Source organism: Enhydra lutris, unplaced genomic scaffold (assembly GCF_002288905.1).
Source record: "Enhydra lutris kenyoni isolate GAN:26980312 unplaced genomic scaffold, ASM228890v2 scaffoldscaffold21, whole genome shotgun sequence".
In the NCBI taxonomy this organism is placed as follows: Eukaryota; Metazoa; Chordata; class Mammalia; order Carnivora; family Mustelidae; genus Enhydra; species Enhydra lutris.
This window is the reverse complement of record NW_019154105.1, coordinates 62,998,856-63,018,407: the sequence shown is the minus strand read 5'-3', so window position 1 is coordinate 63,018,407 and position 19,552 is coordinate 62,998,856. Positions and strand designations below refer to the sequence as shown.

The following is a 19,552-nucleotide window of genomic DNA, read 5'->3' as shown; positions in this document are numbered from 1 at the left end:
GCTAATCTCATAAAGGCTTGCATACACAGGGGGTGAGGCCTCTTTCTACTTCTTCCCCTGGATGAGGATTTAGCTGCAACCCAAGGTGAGTGGGTGTCAGCATTGTAGACCCCTAAGCTCCCTTGGGGAGCAAAGTAGGCTTACTTATTGCTTATGTAGCCAGGCCTTGTGTTGAACCCCAACACGTTGACAGGGCTGACCTCCATTTTTCAACAGTTCCAAATGTGGGTGAGCAGGTATAAACCTTTCTGAGTCCATGAGACATTCCCTAAGGATTCTGACTCAGGAGGTCTTAGGTAAGGCTCAGGTCCCTCCTTTTTAAATAAGTATCATAGGCTGCTCTGAAGCATACCCCCTCCTCCTACAAACCACTGCTCTACAAGTAGTGAAAGCTTCTTACTAGAGGCATTCAAGAGGAGGCTGGGTGCCATTTGAGCCTCCATCCTTCATAATGATATGCATACTGCAGGCTTTCCTTTGTGTTTTCTCAGTCTAGCATTTTATAATTTGAACATTCTACAATCCATTTATTAGAAGTTTCCTGGGTACCTTTTCTATATTGGGTATTAAAGGATTGAGGAAAAAGGCATGGAAATTATCTGATAAATAAGGCAGACTGCCCATTACCTTCTCTGATTCCTGAAAGTGACAGTCCAGGAATACAATGGTATTAACTGTGAGAACAAGAAAACAATGGTATTAACTGTGAGAACAAGAAAACAGAAGTGGCAACTGTGGGCAAGGCGGGATAGCAAAGTGGGAAAAGGGGCAATCTGAGCCCTTGGGGGCGGGGAAACCAAGAGGAAGAGAGACCCTAATGCTTGGAACAAGGGCCTGCTGAAAGCAGGTGTGGTTGTGTGAAAGAGCACGGACCCTCATCCTCTGCCCATGCCTAGAGCCAGTCAGCTCTCTTCCCTATGGTGGACTGGCTCATTCTCACAATTCGTGGGACCATGGTACCTTCAGGCATGGGCATACCAGGCCCAGCAACAAAACATGAAGCTGAAAATTAGAAAATAAGTCTCAAAGCTCCTAATCACCTGCATCTGAACCTGCTCCTGCAAGCCATGGACCTCCTGTTCTGTTTAGAGAAACCAGCCTCCAAAGGGAAAAGCCATCTCCCACTCACATACTAGGGCCTGCTGACAACAATGCTGTTCACACTTTTCTCTCCCTGAGTGGAACCCCATCTCTCACCCAGAGCTTCTGCTCAGCCTGTTTTAACTCTGGATGGGAGCACCAGGCATTTGAGGAGGTCTCTGACCTGCACTAGAAGAGAGGTCAAAAGAAACCAACGAAAAGAAAGAAATCGGGAGTAGAAGCAGAAAATGTAGTAGCTGGACAAAATAATTTATGTAGGGGACAAAAGCCCCATCAGTAATACCTACTGTGATATAGATGCAGATACTGTGTTTAGGAAACAAGAACTGGATGCCATGTAAAAGTGACACGTAAAAAGTCCCTTTAGAAATTAAAAATATGATAACAAACAATAAAAATACACAAAGTAAGTTGGAAGACAAATTTGAGAAAAACTCCCATGTGAAAGAGAGATGGAGGAAAGGAAAGGAAAGATTAACAACAGAATTAGGTCACTCTATGATCTGACTACAAGAATTTTGAGAAAAAGAAAAATAGAAGTATGGAGAGGAAAAACTACCAAAGAAGTGACAAATGAAATTTCCCAGAATGAAAGGACATGAGTCTATATACTGAAAGAGGTTCCTGAGAACTCTGCACAATGAAGGAAAAAGATCCACATTAAAGGCCATACATTGTAAAATTATAAAACAAGAGATAAAAAGGAATTCTAGAAGCTTCCAGAAGTAAACAATAGTTTACTTACAAGTGAGCAAAAATAAAGTCATCAGATTTCTCATCAGCACTGCCAGATACTTGATGATAGGGGAGCCATGCCTTTAAAATCTGAGGAAAATGATAACCGCCCAAGAGTTCATTATCTAACCTACCATCTACTGGGTGTATGTGTAGAATAATTTTTAGACTGGAAAGTTTCAAAAGATTTTCCTTCCCTTATGTTTTCTTAGGTAAGTACTTGAGGAAATGATTCAGAAAAGCAAGAAAATAAATGAGGAAGACATGGGACCCAAAAAACAGTGGATCTTATCTTCTAGAGAGACATAGGAAACCCAGGACAGGTCTGCAGCAGAACCAGAGACAACCAGTTTAGATTAAAACAACATGCCAGAAGACTGAGGTGCAAAAATCAAATTCATAGAACATTTGCAATATATTTTAGCACTTTGCAAACTTATTGCCAAATACTTAATATTAAAGCATTTGAAAAAAAATCAACTGTAGGTACAAAGAAAACTAAGAAAGTGAGAAATAACAACAAAGGTATTACTAACTCTAGGAGAAACAAAAAGTTGCATGAAAAAGGAAAGCAACTGGGGTACATTTTCACAATATAAATATTAACCAATGATTAATAAAAGATTGTGCTGTAACTATATTGATAGGGTAGAGAAAGGGAAGAGAGAGGTAGTAGTGTAAGAATGCCTAGACCTCAATTATTACACTAGGACATCAATGAAAATGTCTAAAACTAATGAATCTAAAAGTAGTGTTACAACCAATTATTTATATATAAAGATTATACATAGATAGGCTTTATTTTAAGAAACTAGTTCAAATTATCTTAAAATGTTGGAGAATTACCAAATAACAGCTAAAAGAACAAGCGGGTGAAGTAATGGACCACTGTTATTCCTTACAAGTGTTTTAGTAGTATAGGATTCCTTTTTAAACCATTTCCATGCATTGTTCTAACATAATTAAAAATTTGTTTTAAATCTGGTATGAAGTTGGGATATGAATATTTTTATTGGGGATACTTTTCTGGTGTTTTGTGCACCCTCTCGAGATTCTGGTGATGAATCCCTAGTCTCTAGGCTCAGTTTCCTTCTCTGTGCTTCAGCCACACAACGTGAACTGACCTGGGCCTGAGCAACCTGAATGTTCTGATCTCAGGGAGGTGCTGAATCATAGCCAGGTATGACATAGCTGGTTGGGTAGGGGTGTGTGTGCACAGGATGTGTTATGCATATGTGTGTGCATAGGGGTAAGGGTGTGTGTGCACAGGGGTAAGGGTGTGTGTGCACAGGATGAGACGGGGTGATTTCTTTCAAATCACTGTTATTTCCAACACCAAGCTCTCTTGGACAGGGACCCAGGCTAACAGGGTGATACTCTCCCCTCAGTGCTCAAAGTATAGGAAGGAATTGTGATCAGCGAGGGCTGTTTGAGAAGCTCAGAGGTCAAGTTACATGTGAGAGGAATCTTATGGTTCCAACATTAGGACTTGAAGTCTGCCAGAAGCAGCATCTGCCTCATCTAATTATGGAAGTACGGTGTCTGGGTTGCGTTTCCCCAGGGCCCTAAGCCTACCAAGTCTCTCAGCCTCTACGAAACTGCACAGACTGGCACTGAAGACATAGAGCACGACCATCAGCCTGGAAAGCAAGCTCTACCTTCACCAGCCCCTGAGTGCCCTCCATCGAATTAAGCTAATAAAAGAGGCCACTTAACCTCCCCGATGAAATGCTTCTTCAGTCAGTCAACAATATCAGTGACATCCATCCACACCAGGCAGTGCAGAGAGAGAAAAGGCGAATCTGAAGCAGAGAGGCTTGGCCCCCGAAGGGATTGCAGTCAATGTGAAGTCGGAAGGAAGCAGTAAGAAAGGGCATGTCCCGATGTTGCCCTATCAGACCGAAGGCCCAGAAAACGCTTTTATGGGAATTCAGCAGAGCGAGGGAAAAGCTTTTGTTGGGAGCATCAGGCCAAGCTCAACTCATGTTTAGCTTCTCCTTTCTATTTTCAGAAAGGCTGTTAAATTATATTCCTTTTCAGAGTTTGTAACTGCTGGAGCTGGGCCTGTCTTAAAGGCTAAATGATGTGGATTGAAAGAGGTAAGAGAGAATCAATGGTACTAGGCAGAGGGGATGGCAGGAGGATTACAGGATGGTGGGAGAGCAGAAGACATTCAGGAAAGTGTGGACAGCTGAATGGTGCTAGAGGTTAGTTGCATTAGGCTTGGACCCTGGAACGGAATGTGGGGGTCTTGGAGGCCACACTGAGGAATTTGGGCTTCATTTGGTGGACACAGGATCCACTGTTTAGCCAGACAGCAACTATTACAGAATATAGTGATAAATGCTTTACACACAGCATGTCTTTCAAAGATACATTAGCCCCACTGAGTATGCATTATTGTGCCCATTTTACATATATAGAAACTGTGACTCAGAGAGCAGCAGGAACTTGTCCAAGTTCCACAGCTGGAAAACAGCAGGGGTAGGAAATCTACAACTTGACGAATTCCAAGTTGGAGCATTCCACCATGCTCTGTGCCCTTCTACGGAGGGGCTGGTGAGACCCCAGCAAAGCACAGCCAGAGGAAGGTGGTTCAGCAGATGGGACTGAAATGACAAGAGCAAGGAGGGCTGGGGAGAATGTGCACATGGCCCCAGCTGACCTGTCTCCCTCACCTCTGTTGGCCTCCCTGGCAGTCTTACTGAGCCACTGTCAGGTTTTTAACATGCCTAGCACTCTCTCAGTCTTCTTGGTTTGGGTTTTTTGTACAGGCTGCTTGCTTGACCTGGGACAGTGTCCCCCTGATCCCCCCAACTGGCTACCCAGTCATACCCTAAAGGTCAGGGAGGACACCACCTTCTCCAAAAGGCTTCCCTGGCCCTCCTCTACTGCACTGGGGCTGCTCCCCTGGTCTTCCCACCCTTGGAATTCCCACACAGACCCCCACTGTCTGCTGTCCCTTCCATGTGCCCCTTGCAGGTGGGACTTCACAGCCCTCATCTTTGGGAGAGGGTCTGGTACATGATGGATACTCAGTAAATACTGGGTGATTTGACCAAAATGAGCTGATCAGAATTATATGGCTACAGGAGTTTACAGATTTGAGTTGTCTGCAGCAGCCCAGAGGAGGAGAGAGGAGGGCCTGAATTTGGGGGCATTAGTGAGGGAAAGGGGAGAAAAGGAGAAAGAGTTTGAATAAGAGGGGGACTTAGAGGGAGATGGCAGGAGCAGCAAGGAGAGGGGAAAAGCCAGGTCAGGAAATTGTTCCAGCAGAGGCATCTCTGGAGAAGAGCTATGACATGCTTCCCAGGGATCTGCCTCAGCCACTCCCCAGCTTCCTACTCTGCTCAGCCCCAGAGGCCTCCCTGCACCAGCCATCCTGTCTAAAGCAGCCTCTATTGCCACCATCCCCTGCCTTCCCATTTTATTCTGCTTCACGTCATACATTCATTTGTTTCTGATCTATGTCCTCTAATAAAATGCAAGATTCATGAGGGCAGAGATCTGGTCTGTTTTGTCCACTGCTGGATAGAGCATGGAACAGTGCCAGGCATACAGTAGGCACTCAGTAAATGTCTTATTCAATGAATGAATACACCAAGAGTTTGTCCAAATGGTCCAAATGGAGGCTCTGGGCTCCTGTTGGTTGTAAACACTAGAGGGTGCCCAGTGACAAGCCAGATCTGGATCCAGTGTTCCTGAACACCCCAAACTTTGTACCCTGCATCTTGGGCAGCAGCTCCCCAGAGAGACGGAGCCCTGGGCTAAGAGTCCTGATTATGGAAGGGTGATAGGAGCCAGGGCTCCTGGGCTGGAGTCCTGAGTGCTGGACAGAACTTCTACTAGTGTGTGGCCTTGGGCAAGTTCTCCAAACTCTGCTGGGACCAGTTTTGCTCTTCTGCAAAATGGGTATAAATCATAGCAATCCCAGCTGAAAGGCTTGTTGTGTGTTGTGCATATCACACTACACAATGCTGGTGGAGAATACTGGAGAATACACAGCTCTGGACCTGGGAAACCCTTCTGAGAAACAGGGGAGAAGCTTTCACCCATTTATTCAGTGGCAGCTGCTATGTGCCCTCTGGGTGGCAGGCATGTTCCCTGTTCGCGGGATGACCGCTGACTCACATACCCCTGTCTTCACAGACAGGAGATGAAGGACTGAACACAACACTAAGGGGTCTCACCCACTACAACAAATTAGCAATGCCTACCCAGGTTCGGATCATGTCCGAGACTACCAGCCAGATGGCTCTGGGCAAGGTTCCTGCTCTGAGTCTCCATGTTCCAGCCTGTCAAGCAGGGACAGCCGAGGTACTTTCCAGGTCCAGGGTTATGGAAAGAGCCCATGTTTCACACAAGGTGCCCTTTGCATATTCTGGTGCCCGGTCGACCCTTTCCTCTCCCCTCTGCTAGGTGAGGGATTTGCCACCCCCTGCAGGTTGCTCAGCCTCCCTGGGCCTCAGTCCTCTCACCTGTACCGAGCCTCTACCCCAGGGAGTATTTAGGAGAGCGTGAGGGCACGTGGCAGCACCCAGCTCAGGGCTCAGGACCTGTTAAGTGGCCTCTATATGGTGCTGTGGACAAAGCTGGGCCTGTCGGCTTGGGGTTGGGGGCACCGTCCTCCTCAGCAGCTGTGCAGCTCAGAGTCAGGCGCTGCATGTCTCTGAGACTGGGGTCTGCGGACTCCACTGCCCTCCATGAGGACACTCTGCTACACAAAGAGCCCTGGAGGCTGCAGATAATGTGGCCCCCTAGCACATGTGTGCAGGAATGAGTGGATCACAGAGCTTCCAATCCATCTTCTTGTCTTCCCAACATTCACTTGGAACGGAATGATGGCATAATGGCCAAACACCTGGAGGCAGGGAGGGTGCACCTTGTTGTTCAGAAGCATTTGTTGATAGGAACATGTTCCAACCAGACCAACCAGGTAGGAAGAGCTGCCCATGGACTGGGAGCATCTTGATAGAAGAGCTTCTACTGACCTAGGTTCTGCCCAAGAAAGGCCAAGGCCAAAATGGCAACAGTAGGGATTCTACCACCCTGTGTTCAAACCCAGCTGTGCTGCCTGCTACCTGGGTAACCCTGAAGCATATTTGTTAATCTCTCTGTGGCTCAGGGTTCTCACCTGTGAGATGGAGATGATAGAGATGGTGCCTAATTCATGCATGGTCTCCATGAGTTAACATATGGACCGAGCTTAGAACAGAGGAGCCCATAGCATATGTCAAGTCTTGGAGCTCTGAGCCCAGGTCTGATGATGCTGACCGTGCTCTCAGCCTGACCTTTCCTGAATCCCTCTGCCTTCAAGGCTTCACCCCAAGGCAATCCCAGCCTGGTTGTCAGCAGCACGGGAGTCATAGGGCTAGAGTCTCGTGGCCAAGCCATCTCTAGAACCACTCATCTTTCCCGATGTGGGCTCAGGAATTCTCTGCTTTCCAACACCCACTCCAGGCCACCCACTCAAGTGGGCAGCTCAACTATTCATTTTCCCCACAGCTGTCCTGAAGACAGGACAGCAAATTTCAGGCAAGCTTCAAAGACTTTCTTTGAGATTCCAGATGACATGGCTTCAAGAACTATTAAATTTATCTCTGTATCCCTCCAACTTTCCTTGATGTAGACTAAGATACCATACCAGCTGAGCTGACGGAGGGGCTCAAGTATCCCCAAGCCAGGGACATGCATCCCCACACCACATGAGCCGTCACACCAGAAGGAGAAAGGAGCCCCAGGGCAACTTCACTGCAAGTGAGGAGCTCAGGGTCAAGAGAGGTCATTCGCCCAAAGTCACAGAACTGTCAGTACTCAATGGCCCGAGTCTTGCCCACAAACTTCACAGCCAGTGAGCGAGGGGGTTTGTTTGCATTTTTGGAAGTGAAGAAGCATTAGAAGATTCATGAATTGGGGGCCCCTGGGGAGCTCCGTCAGTTAAACATTCAACACTTGGTTTTGGCTTAGGTCAGGTTCTCAGGATGCATTGCAGGCTCCTGAGATTGAGCCCTACATTGGACTCCATGCTTAGCGGGGAGTCTGCTTGAGATTCTCTCTCTCCCTCTGCCCCTCCCCTCCCTAAAAAAAAAAAATAAATCTTTAAGAAAAAAAGAAAACTCGTGAATTGGGGTATTCTTTGCCATTCTGAGGTCAAGGAAGGTTTTGCAGTCCTTCCACATTTAGGGAGCATCTCAGTATCACCAACGGCTTGGTCAGACCCAGCATGATTCAAAGATGAGATCTCTGACCTCAGTTCCCGGGAAAGCCCAGCAGGGGAATGACCACTTGACTCCACAAAGGGACAAAGAGATTCTGCGTCTGAGAAGGGATTATTTGGGGAAGACTGACATGAGAACAATCAACTCTGAAGGCTCACTGGAAGGATGCAACTTATGTCAAGTGTCCAGCATGCACTGTGCACACAGGGAAATGAAACAGAGCTTCGTTTCTTCCCCACACCACAACTGAGAGACTGACTCCCACATGCCAGGCGTTGTCCTGAGAACATAAATTCTCACAACAACTCTGTGAGCTGTGCACACTTATCCTCTTTTTACCAACAAAGATCCCAAAGCACAGAGAGGGTAAGTAACCTGCCCAAAGTCACAAAGCTGGTGAGGTGTAGAGCTGAGATCCTAACCTGGGTGTTGGTTTTGGGGGCCTTGCTTTGAATCACTTGACCAGGCATCAGAAGCACCCAGATGGCTCATTAAAGCACAGAGGGCTGAGTTGCTGCACCCCAGAGTTTCAGATTTGGAAGGAACTGCTCTGGTCAAGAACCACACTTTGAGGAGCCCAGAAAGGGAGCACTTTGACCACAGCTGTGGGCTGTCACCAAATAAACCCTAATCATCACAGTTTTCAGACATTAGCTCTACCGCTTTCCACACAGAATATAATTCCTTTTCATATTGTTAAAGAGGCAGACTCTGAGTGACAGCTAACTCCAGAAGCTAACTAGACCCGAACTGTCCCCACTTGGAAAGGCTGAATTATGTAAAAGAAAAGGTTCGGTTCTCTGATGTCATTTGAAGGAGCATGGCCATCAACCTGTGAGGAGCTCAGTGAGGGAAGGATGCAGAGGTGACAGTCTCCGATTTTCTTGTTTCCTGTTTCCCTTAAAGGAAATTCATCATGTGGTGGCTCACAACCCAGCTGAATGTTTTCTCCAGCTATAGAAAGCAGCTGGGTCATGCCCAAAATGAGATTCTTCATTTCAAAGAGGAAAGGTGTGATTTTGAAGTCACTGAAGAAAAAAGATGATTCTTATTAGGAGAGAATATTGGGCTATTTGGGGCTTGAAATCATTTTAACGTAGATTAATATGTTTCCTGTATATTCTTATAAAATCAAGCTCTCTCTTCTTCCAGGGCTGGTAGGTCCAGAGAGTTCTGGATCAAAATCTCACAGAAAATAAGTGCTCACACACACTTAGGGCTTGGGTCTACTTGAGAAGAGGACCACCCTGCCTGGCTCCCTATCCCAGGACTCTAAGTTTTGGGGACATTCTCCTGAGTTCCCCTAAAACAAGTCTGGACTTTGGTTCTACTGCAAGGAGGTCACAGGCTTCAAAGCCAGGAAACTTAGGCTCCACAGCCTTCCTGCTGCAGTCAGCTGGGTAATAATTATTAAACCTATCTGAGGCTGAGCTTTTAATCTGTAAAATAAAAAGTAATAATACTTCGTCCCAAATACTGCTACATGAATTAAATGAGATATTGGCTGACATCAATTTAGCACAAGATGCAGGCACTTTTCCAAGTGTTTGGCATTCATATCCTTCTCCAAGCCTTACAAAAGCCTCATGAAACAGGTGCCACTGTAATCCCATTGAAGAGGGGAGGAGACAGGCACAGAGAGGTTTTTTAACCTACTCAAAATCCCACCATGCAGGAGTGGCAGTGCTGGGATGCAGACCTATGCAGTCTGGCACTGGAACCCACACACGCAGTGCAATGCCCCACACCACAAGTGCTACACCTCACTGCACCACTCCATCCCACTCCACACTGCGCCACACTGTACTATGCTGCCGCTGAAGCTGTTCTGTGACCTTCCGTTTGGAGTTCACTCTTCTGTTACAGAATCACATTTTCTTATCTCTTTTTAATCTCATGGTGGAATTCTTTGGTATGAGACCCTTTGTTATTTTGTATATCAACAATAATGACTGGGATGAAATATGGCCATTTGGTAATGCCAGGTCTATAGGCTATAGTGGCATAAGAAAGAGCTACTGTCCTTAAGCAAACATAGAATGTTTACCCAGGTGGATCACAGACGGGCCACAGAGTGGGAGACACAATGGATTACTTTCTCTTTATACAACAAAGCAAAACTGGCAATGAGTGACAATAACAAAGTCACATCTACTTGAGGATTGAAAACATTGTTTGAAATAATTAATTGTTCTGAATACGGAATCAAAATGACAAATTATTTAGAAAACAATCACGCTGAGAAAGTGGCATATGACAATTGCAAGAATGTTGGCAATCTCAGTTCAAAGAAAAAAATGTATGAATAGTAACAAAGCAGAAGTTAATGACTCTGGGAAGCACTAAATTAATAACAGAGTTTAGTCTATCAAATAACAAAATTAGAGGCAACCACTTATTTAAAAACAAGAAATCTTGTTTTTAAAAAGAGAAAGCAAAACAAAACAAAAAGAGAGAGAGAGAGAGAGTGCACGCAAAATCCAGCAGGTAAAACTAAATTGAATGAGAAGACATACAGACATGAAGGATGTTAAAACTTATATAGTTGAATGTATGGCAGCACACATATTTGAAAGCACCAATGAAATACATAACTTAAATGAAAAGATAGAAATTAACAAAATTAACCCAAGAGAAAATAGATTAGATTATTAAAGAAGAAACTGATAAAGTTTCTTCAAAGAATTTCTTCTTGAAAAACTAGGTTGAGACTGGTTTACTAGTGAATTCTTTTGATGCTTTAATTATCAACTAATGTTACAGAAACTACTCTACAAAGAGTAAAAGATGAAAAGTGATAAAAATATGGGTTAAACACAAAAAATTCTAGACAAATTTCATCTATGGATCTAAGTATATAAACATTAAACAAGATATGAATGAATCAAATTTAACAACATATAAAAATATTCCATAAAGCCCAAGGAAGATATATCCCAGGAAGGTAAGGATGGTTTAATATAAGACATTCTAATATTATAACACATCCAATAATTGATTGTCAGGTAACAGAAAAGCATCAATAGCTTAATAAAAATCAGAAGATATTTTATGCATTGCAGATAGTCTATTAAAAACCAAGATGGATCACCAAGACAGCATAGTACTAGCACAAAAATAGACACAGAGACCAATGAAACAGAATAGAGAGCCCAGATAGGAACCCTCAACTCTGTGTTCTACAAATCTTCGTCAAAGCAGGACAAAATATCCAATGGAAAAAAAGACAGTCTCTTCAATAAATGGTGCTGGGGAAATTGGACAGCTATGTGTACAAGAATGAAACTTGACCACTCTCTTACACCATCCACAAAGATAAACTCTAAATGGATGAAAGACATCAATGTGAGTTAGGAATCCATCAAAATCCTAGAGGAGAACATAGCAGTAACCTTTTCAACATTGGCCACTGCAACTTCTTTTAAGACACATCTCCAAAAGCAAAGGATACAAAATAAAAAATGAACTTTTGGGACTTCATCAAGATCAAAAGCTTCTGCAAGGCAAAGGAAACAGTCAACAAAACTAAGAGGCAACCCACAGAATGGGAGAAGATACTTGCAAATGACACTACAGATAAAGGGCTAATATCCAAGATCTCTAAAGAACTTCTCAAACTCAACACCTAAAAAGCAAATAATTCAGTCAAAAAATGGGCAGGAGACATGAACAGACACTTCTCCAAAGAAGACATACAAATGGCTAACAGACACAAAAAAATGTTCATCATCATTAGCCATCAGGGACATTCAAATCAAAACCACACTTAGAATGGCACAAATTGACAAGTCAAGAAACACCAAGTGTTGGAGAGGATATGGAGAAAGGGGAACACTCTTACACTGTGGGTGGGAATGCAGGTGGGCAGCCACTTTGGAAAATAGTGTGGAAGTTCCTCAAAAAGTTAAAAATAGAGCTACCCTATGACCCAACAATTGCACTACTGGGTATTTAGTCCAAAGATGCAGATATAGTGAAAAGAAGGGGCACATGCATCCCAATGTTCATAGCAGTAATGTCTACAATGGTCAAACTTCGGGAGGAACTGAGATGCCCTTCAACAGATAAACAGATAAAGAAGATGTGGTCCATATATACAATGGAATGTTATTCAGCCATCAGAAAGGATGAATACCTACCATTTGCATTGACCTGGATGGAACTGGAGGGGATTATGTTAAGTGAAATAAGTCAAGCAGAGAAAGACAATTATGATATGGTTTCACTCATATGTAGAACATAAGCAATAGCACAGAGGGCCATAGGGGAAGGGAGGGAAATCCAAAAGGGGAGAAATCAGAGAGGGAGAGGAAACATAAGAGACTAGGACCCCGGGGAAAAAATCTGAGGGTTTCAGGGGGGAGGTGGGTGCGGGGAGTGGGTAACAGGGTGATGGGTATTAAGGACAGCATGTGCTGTGATGAGCACTGGGTGTTATACTTAACTAATGAATCACTGAACACTACATCAAAAACTAATTATGTACTATACAGTGGCGAACTTAACATAATAAAAAAAGCCTTAAATAAATTTGTATTCTTTGACCTATTGTTTCCATTTCTGGGGCACTAAACCACATGAATAATTAGAGAGTTGACTAATGATTTATGGAGAGGATTGTCCATCTCAAGTTCTCAAATTGCAGTGTTTCACTAATAAACACTGGAAAAAATCCAAACTTCCAGAAAAAAAAGGAACAATGAAACAGACCATGGTAACTCAAAAAATATTGTATGATTATTAAAATTATCATGCCAAATAATTTCAATGCCTTGTTCACAACATAATGTTACAATATAATCAGCATATAGAAAATTATACATGGAATGAAGTAAATGTGTGTGTGTGCCTAAGATATATGATTAAAAATAATAGCAAGAAAAATGAAAAGCTGTTAGAATCTTTATCCAGAAATGGTAAAATATAGAAGCTTAATGCTCTTATTTTCCACATTCTTCCATATTGTACACAATGGGTATCATAATCAGAAGAATCAAGTAAGTAAACAGGAAAGAGTTAAAATATTCATGGGGGAGAATGGGTGGCACAGGTGATGAGAATTAAGAAACACTTGTGATGAGCACTGGAAGTGTTAAATCACCATTTTGTACACCTGAAACTAATGCTACACTGTACGTTAACTGGAACTTAGATGCAAATTTTAAAGAAAAAGATTTATGAAAGAGGTATTTGTTTTGATATCATTCACAGTGAAAATTCAAAAGGCTAAGACATTCAGTAACGGACAACAGTCGCAGGGCACCTTTCTGATGGAATTACGATGTTACTGCTGAATGTTTACTGACACTACAAGTGTGCTTACGAAGAGTCTTCAGTGAGATACAGAAATGACTTTGATGTGGTGGAGATTTTCTAAAAGCCAAACAGAAAGCTGGGCACAGTATTAATCTCTATTGGACAACAGATATATAGAAACACAGAAAGAAACAGACCAAAAGGCTCAAAGTAACTGCCTCCCCTAATACGCCAGAATCTCAAGTGGTTTTACTTCCTTCTCTATGTTTTTCAAATGTTCTGAGCTGAGCACAAGATATTCCTACAAAAGAACAAAATGGATGTAAGTCGTCTGTGAAGTGTATGCCCCGAGAACAGTGATGGACTGGGAGCCCCCCCACCAATCTGTCCTGGCCCGCTAGCTCACCCGGAACGGATGCCCCCCACCCCCAGGCATATGAACCACACGCTGATGGCCCCACGTGGTCCCCTGTCTTCTCACACCTCTGCCTACAATTTTCATCCAAGTTCCTTTCTTCTTTCTCAATGCAGGAGAAACAGCTAATTAATATGTTTTTAAAATATCCTTTGGAAGCATAAAATGTCACATAAATGTTCAACTCCCACATGTTCTATGATGTGTGTTTGATTAAATTTGCAGCGTAAGTGTTAATTCCTACATTTACTTCCCTGTCTTGCCTTCCAGGGGTCTGTTCTAGAAGTCTTCCCACTACTTCCTCCAGCCTCTGCATTTCAAAGCAATTGCTTGCATGGAAACACAGTTCTGCTCTCTTTAGGTTTTTTATTTTTTATTTATTTTTTCCTCACAAGCTCAGTTGTCTCTGTCTTTGAAGGTAAATGAGAAATATGATGAAAACAGAGAAAATGAGATTCTTACACTCAGGTGAAATAACTGTGGGTCTCACGTCACCAGAATGCCATCAGTGTCCGCAGAGATCAATGAAAAGTTTCCATTTGACATTCCTCCCTGTGAGCATCTTCCTGGAGCATGGCTTTGAAAATAAGGCAGCTACTGAGTTACATATCCTCTAGCCAGGTCCAAGACTCTGGAAAAATCCAACCTGATGGGAAGAAGCCTCTGGGGAGCCATGGCTCACCTTCTTGGCTGACTCGGGGCCAGTGGTGGGCCTGGGTACTGTGCCGTTGGTCAGCACCAGGCTTGCAAGCTTTATTACTGCAGGTGAACCCCTGCCTGGGAATCTAGGCACTGGGAATCCAAGTTCCTGGGTCTTCAAATCAGTTCTGCCTTCAAGTTGCTCTGTGACTTGGGCAGTTCATCTCAGTGACCTTGTCATCTCATTCCCTGCAAAGCTGCTTCTCCTCTGGGACTCCCTATCTCAGCATCTGATGTGCAGGACACCAGAACTTAACCTGACTCCTCCTCCCCTGGACACTGTGCCCCACCACTCACCAAGCGAACTCGTCTGCTTGTCCCTATGCCCACTGCCACTACTCTAATCCAAGCTCCCATCTCTATACTGGACCAGATCAGTCTCTCTGGGTTTGACTGGGATCTAATATTTTCTCCACACGGCAGCCCAAGTCTTTATTTATTTATTTATTTATTTATTTATTTATTTATTTATTTATTTATTTTTAAAGTAGGCTCCACACTGGGTGTGCATGCTTGAACTCAGGACCAGGAGATCATGATCTGAGCCGAGATCAAGGGTGGACACTTAACTGACTGAGCCACGCAGGCCTCTTTTTCTCAAGTGCATGGCGTATCCCATTGTTGCCCTACTTCCACCTGTGGAGGACTGCTCAGGACTCTTGAATAAAGCTAAGCCTCTACAGGTGCTCTTGCTCCCCATCAGGGTTTGTGAGAAGTCAACCCCAGGCAGGATCCAGCCCACAAATGGAAGGCTCGCTCCTTCCTTCCTTCCTTCCCTTCTTCCCTTCTTTCCTTCCTTGCCAAATGGTTTCCAATATTTAAAAATCAAGAAATACAACATAAATACTGGGATTCTAACTTCTCCTGGAAATCAGAAAATCTATCAGCTGTAGCCCAGCATCTGGTGTGGAAACAGCAGCAGCTGGTCTCACTGGATGGGGCTTGCCCACCCCGGCCACCATAGGACCACTAAGCCCCTCATCTTGCCCACCCTTCATTGTACCTCATGGCATGTGGGGCTCCTTGCTCCTGGAATGTGGCCCCTCTTACCTTCCCAATGCCTCCCTCCTCTCTCCCTCTGAATGCCCCATCCCCCTGGGGCTTTGGCTCTGGACAAATGACAGGGCCTTCACTTATACCTTCCTCTCCACCTGGAAGAGTTTCTTGCCTCTGCCACTCTCTCCCTCCATCAGCCTGACCTGGGTAAGTCCTACTAATCCTCAAGGCATGAGTTTCAATGTCACTTCTAGAGGAAAACCAACCATTCTGGGCACCCTGCTCTAGGACAGTGCCCTACCTTCCCCCCATCATGCTGGTGATCTCTGGTTACTTGTCTTTCCTGTGAATTCCCCAAGGGCAAGGACTAGTCTGATCTCCTCTGTGCACGGCCACCAAAAACCAGCCCAACATGCGGCACAGAGCACCTTTCAAATATTTGCTGAATGAGGGAATTAACTTGCTACCCCTGGATTTCATGCACATACACATCAGTAAGACAGGATTTACCAGAGGGAAAAGACGCAGAAGCAAACAGAAATGACAACACAGGACAGGTACCTGCGTAAGGTGTCTGTTCCGGGGACATGTGGAACAGTGTCATTGTTTGCCAGAGATGTTCCCCAGGGGAAGTCATGCTGGAGTGGAGCCTGGGGACTTGGGACTTGGAAGCATGCCTGCTACCGAGGAGGACTCTGGCTCACGGAGGTGGTGAGCTGCCCAGGGTTACAGGATCCATGCAGACCACCAACATCATAAATGTCAGAATATACCCAGTTCACGTACATGCCCAAAGCTGCGGCTCCAGCACCCAACTCAGTATTCAAGAATGTGTTGAATGAATAAAGGAGCGGGTGAATGAAGAGACAAGACAGAGGTTTAAGAAAGACCGAGGGACAGGTTACGGATGGAATGTTTGCACCCCCCACCCCAATTCACATGTTGAAACCTAGCCCCAAAGTGAGGATGTTAGGATGTGGAGCCTCTGGGAGGTGATTAGGTCATGAGGGTGGAGCCCCCACCAGCAAGATGAATGCCTTTATCCAAAAAGACCTGAAAAAGAGAATCTCTCTCCCCATTTGAGGACAGAGTGAGAAGGCAGTGGCCCACAGGTGGGAAGTGGGCCCTCTCCAGATCTGGTCCCCTGATCTCAGACTTCCCGCCTCCAGAACTATGAGGGGTACAAACTGTCTTGTTTGTAAGCTGCCCAGCCTGTGGTATTTGCTACAACCGCCTGAGCTCCCAGTGGCAAGAAGGACCCAAAGCTGACGTGAGGCGTGTGATGAGGAGCTAGAACTTATCTTGAAAGAGAAAAGCTTAGCCTCTATAGGGGCAGGTGTTTGTTTACTTTCTTACTCCGAGGACCACAGTCCTATTTGTTGACTTTAAAATACATTTTTACGTTTAAGGGGTAGAGGCTGTCATTGTTACATCATTTTTATCACGCATTTGACACATGGGGAAAGGCATGCAGAGGGCATGGAGCTTTCCTTCCTTCTCCCAAATGTCACTCCCCCAAAATTGTCCATGTTCACCAACCTGGAAGCTCTCTGAACCCCATCCTTTGTTGGGGGCTGTGGAGGCTTCATTACAAAGGCAGGGTTGTTGAGATCACTGGCCATTGGCGACTGACACACTGTCAAACGCCACGCACATAATGTAGACTTTTAGAATTTTAAAATATTTTAAAAATATTTAAAAATAATTAAGAGTCTCTTTAATGTGGGATCTCACTTGGGTAAGGAGACTGTTTCCACTATGCTCGCGTTAATTATAGAAATCATCACGCATGTGACAACCACAAATGTAAGGTGTGAGTTGTTTTTGTTTTTGCAAAAGAGAAAAAAAAAACAGCCACCATAATAACCCAAAAGGGCTGATAATGAAAGATGAGAAGATGTTTCCTCAGTGACCGGGATCAGGTTAAGTAAAAGAAGGCCTACACAATACACTTCAGAAATGGTTAAAATGCTAAATCTTATGCATATTTTAACATAATAAGAAGTGTCAGCAAACACTCGAAAATATTTTAAGTGATAAGTGCCATCCAGCTCCCATTATCTTGCCAGGCTTGATTCCTCAGCTTGCAAAACCTTCCCTGAATGAGTCAGGAGCTGGCGTCAGGGTCACTGAGGCTCAGGCAGAAAGGGGCCCTAAATCTCCCTACCTAAGCTCTTACTGTCTTATTGTGAATTATAAAAAGAAACATATATTTTGGTCTTCCTCATTCCTGACACAGAGCTTCTAAAACCCTTGGAATTTCTTAAGAGATATGCGTAATAAAGGTGTCTTGATATTCATAAAAACCCCTTTAAGCCACACCTGAGTTTATGTTAATGAAGTGACTTTGGAAAGCATCTAAGGATGGGGGCTGGATGCCACGGAGCCATCAAATGAGTGACCTGAAACCTCCATGGAGGGCAAAGGGCTGGAGACTGAGTTCCCTTGATGATGGCCAGTAATCTCAACAATGCTGCCCTTGATTTTTGGTTTTTTAACTTAATTTAATTTAATTTTTTCAGTACCAGTGATCCATCTCCTCCCTCCCTCCAATCTTCCAGTGTAGGTGGGAAGGCCATGCCCTTCTTCCCTCATCTTGGTGGGACACACAGGTAGCAAGTTTGTGGACTCCATCTCCTCCCCCTCTCCCCAGGACCACTGCCTCAGTCCCTCTCTCCAGTCTCTGCCGGGTCCTCCCCTCCCTTCCGGCCCTTCCCTGCCGAGTCCACATGTCCACACCATCCCTACTCCCAGAGCCACCTTCTAACTTGGAGCTGGCCATGTCACTTCCCTGCTCAAGTGCCACTGGGCTCCCCAGTCCCCCAGGATGAAGTCTACTGAGGCTCAATGAACAGGCACCTCGCCTCTCATGCTCCCCACACAGGCTCTCCCCTAGAACCTCAAGGTACTTGAATCCTGGCAGGGCTAGTCCTCATTGCAGGCTTTTTCTTCCATTCCTCCCTTCTGCAATATCTTCTCTCCAAACCCCATCGTCACCTGCCTAACTCTTGCTCAGCTGCACTGCTCTGTCTAGAGGCCACCTCTTCTGGGAGGCCTTCCTTGATCCCACTCTCCCCACCCCAACCTGGCTGAGGCTTTCCTCCTTGCCAAGGCCACACAGCAAGTCAGCTGTTGAACTGGGATTCAAAGCCAGACCTTCCCACTTCCCAAAACAGAAGACTGTGCAACCACATATGTATGTAGGAAAGAAAGAGCGAGGTAGAGCAAAGCAAAACATCTTGGAAAGATGCCCCAGCTATAGTAAATGAAAACAACATGCTGCTGAACAACGTGCATGGCATGGTTCCATTTTAAAAATGTATATATGTTTATATAGGTTTGTATAAGCAAAGAAGAAAGCCTCAATAAATACAAATTGAGCTGCTGAAAATAGCTATTAGGTGGGCGGATCTGAACATTGTGCAAGGTTTGAACTTGTTATGTGTTCTTTATGTTCTAAAAAAAAAAAATGAAGAAACAAATACAATCAAAGGAACTCAGCAGCTGTCTCCCAATAATAAGTGAAAGGCCTGAACACTCAGGAATTCCAAGCCTTTGGATGCAGGGCTCACCTCCGGCTACCCTTGGTCCTGGAAGGGACATGGGGAACTGAGAGGACAGCATGAAATAAGAAGGGTCAAGGTGGGCTGGCAAGCCACACTTACCTTTCCCAGCAACTCAGGCAGGCCCAGCAATTGCCCGGCGAACACACCGATGCAGATGAAGATGGCAGTCACCTGCCCCAGAGAGCCACGGATCTCCTTGGGCGAGATCTCGTTCAGGTACATGGGGAGTGCACTGAGGGCAATGCCTGTGAAGGAAGCATGGCAACCATGAGAGGACAGTCTTCTCCAAGGGAGGAGTACCGTGGTCAGTGTGAGGGCTGTCATCCTCAAGGGAGACCGGTCAGAGCCCTTCCCTCTTCCACATGCCCTCTCAAGAACAGCAGCGTAGCCACAATGCCACTCTCAGCATTCTGCACGGACTGCCCATGCTCTCACATGCCCTGCATTATTTCATCCTTCAAGTACGCATGGGAGGTAGATTTCATAGAAGGGGAAATAGATGATGATGGTGGTGGTGGTGGTGGTGATAGCGGTGGTGATGGTGATGGTGGTGGCGGTAGTGATGG

General features: G+C 44.8%; 1 protein-coding gene across 3 annotated transcripts in view; it reads right to left on the bottom strand.

Moving 5' to 3' along the window:
• Window positions 1–19,552, bottom strand: part of LOC111149099 (solute carrier family 2 member 9) — a 200,610-nt gene that overhangs the window by 118,065 nt on the left and 62,993 nt on the right. For all 3 annotated transcript variants that reach the window (XM_022506018.1, XM_022506019.1, XM_022506017.1), the window contains one exon: window positions 19,086–19,231. In XM_022506018.1, the coding sequence (XP_022361726.1) occupies window positions 19,086–19,231 (146 nt within the window). The remainder of the gene's footprint in view (window positions 1–19,085; window positions 19,232–19,552) is intronic.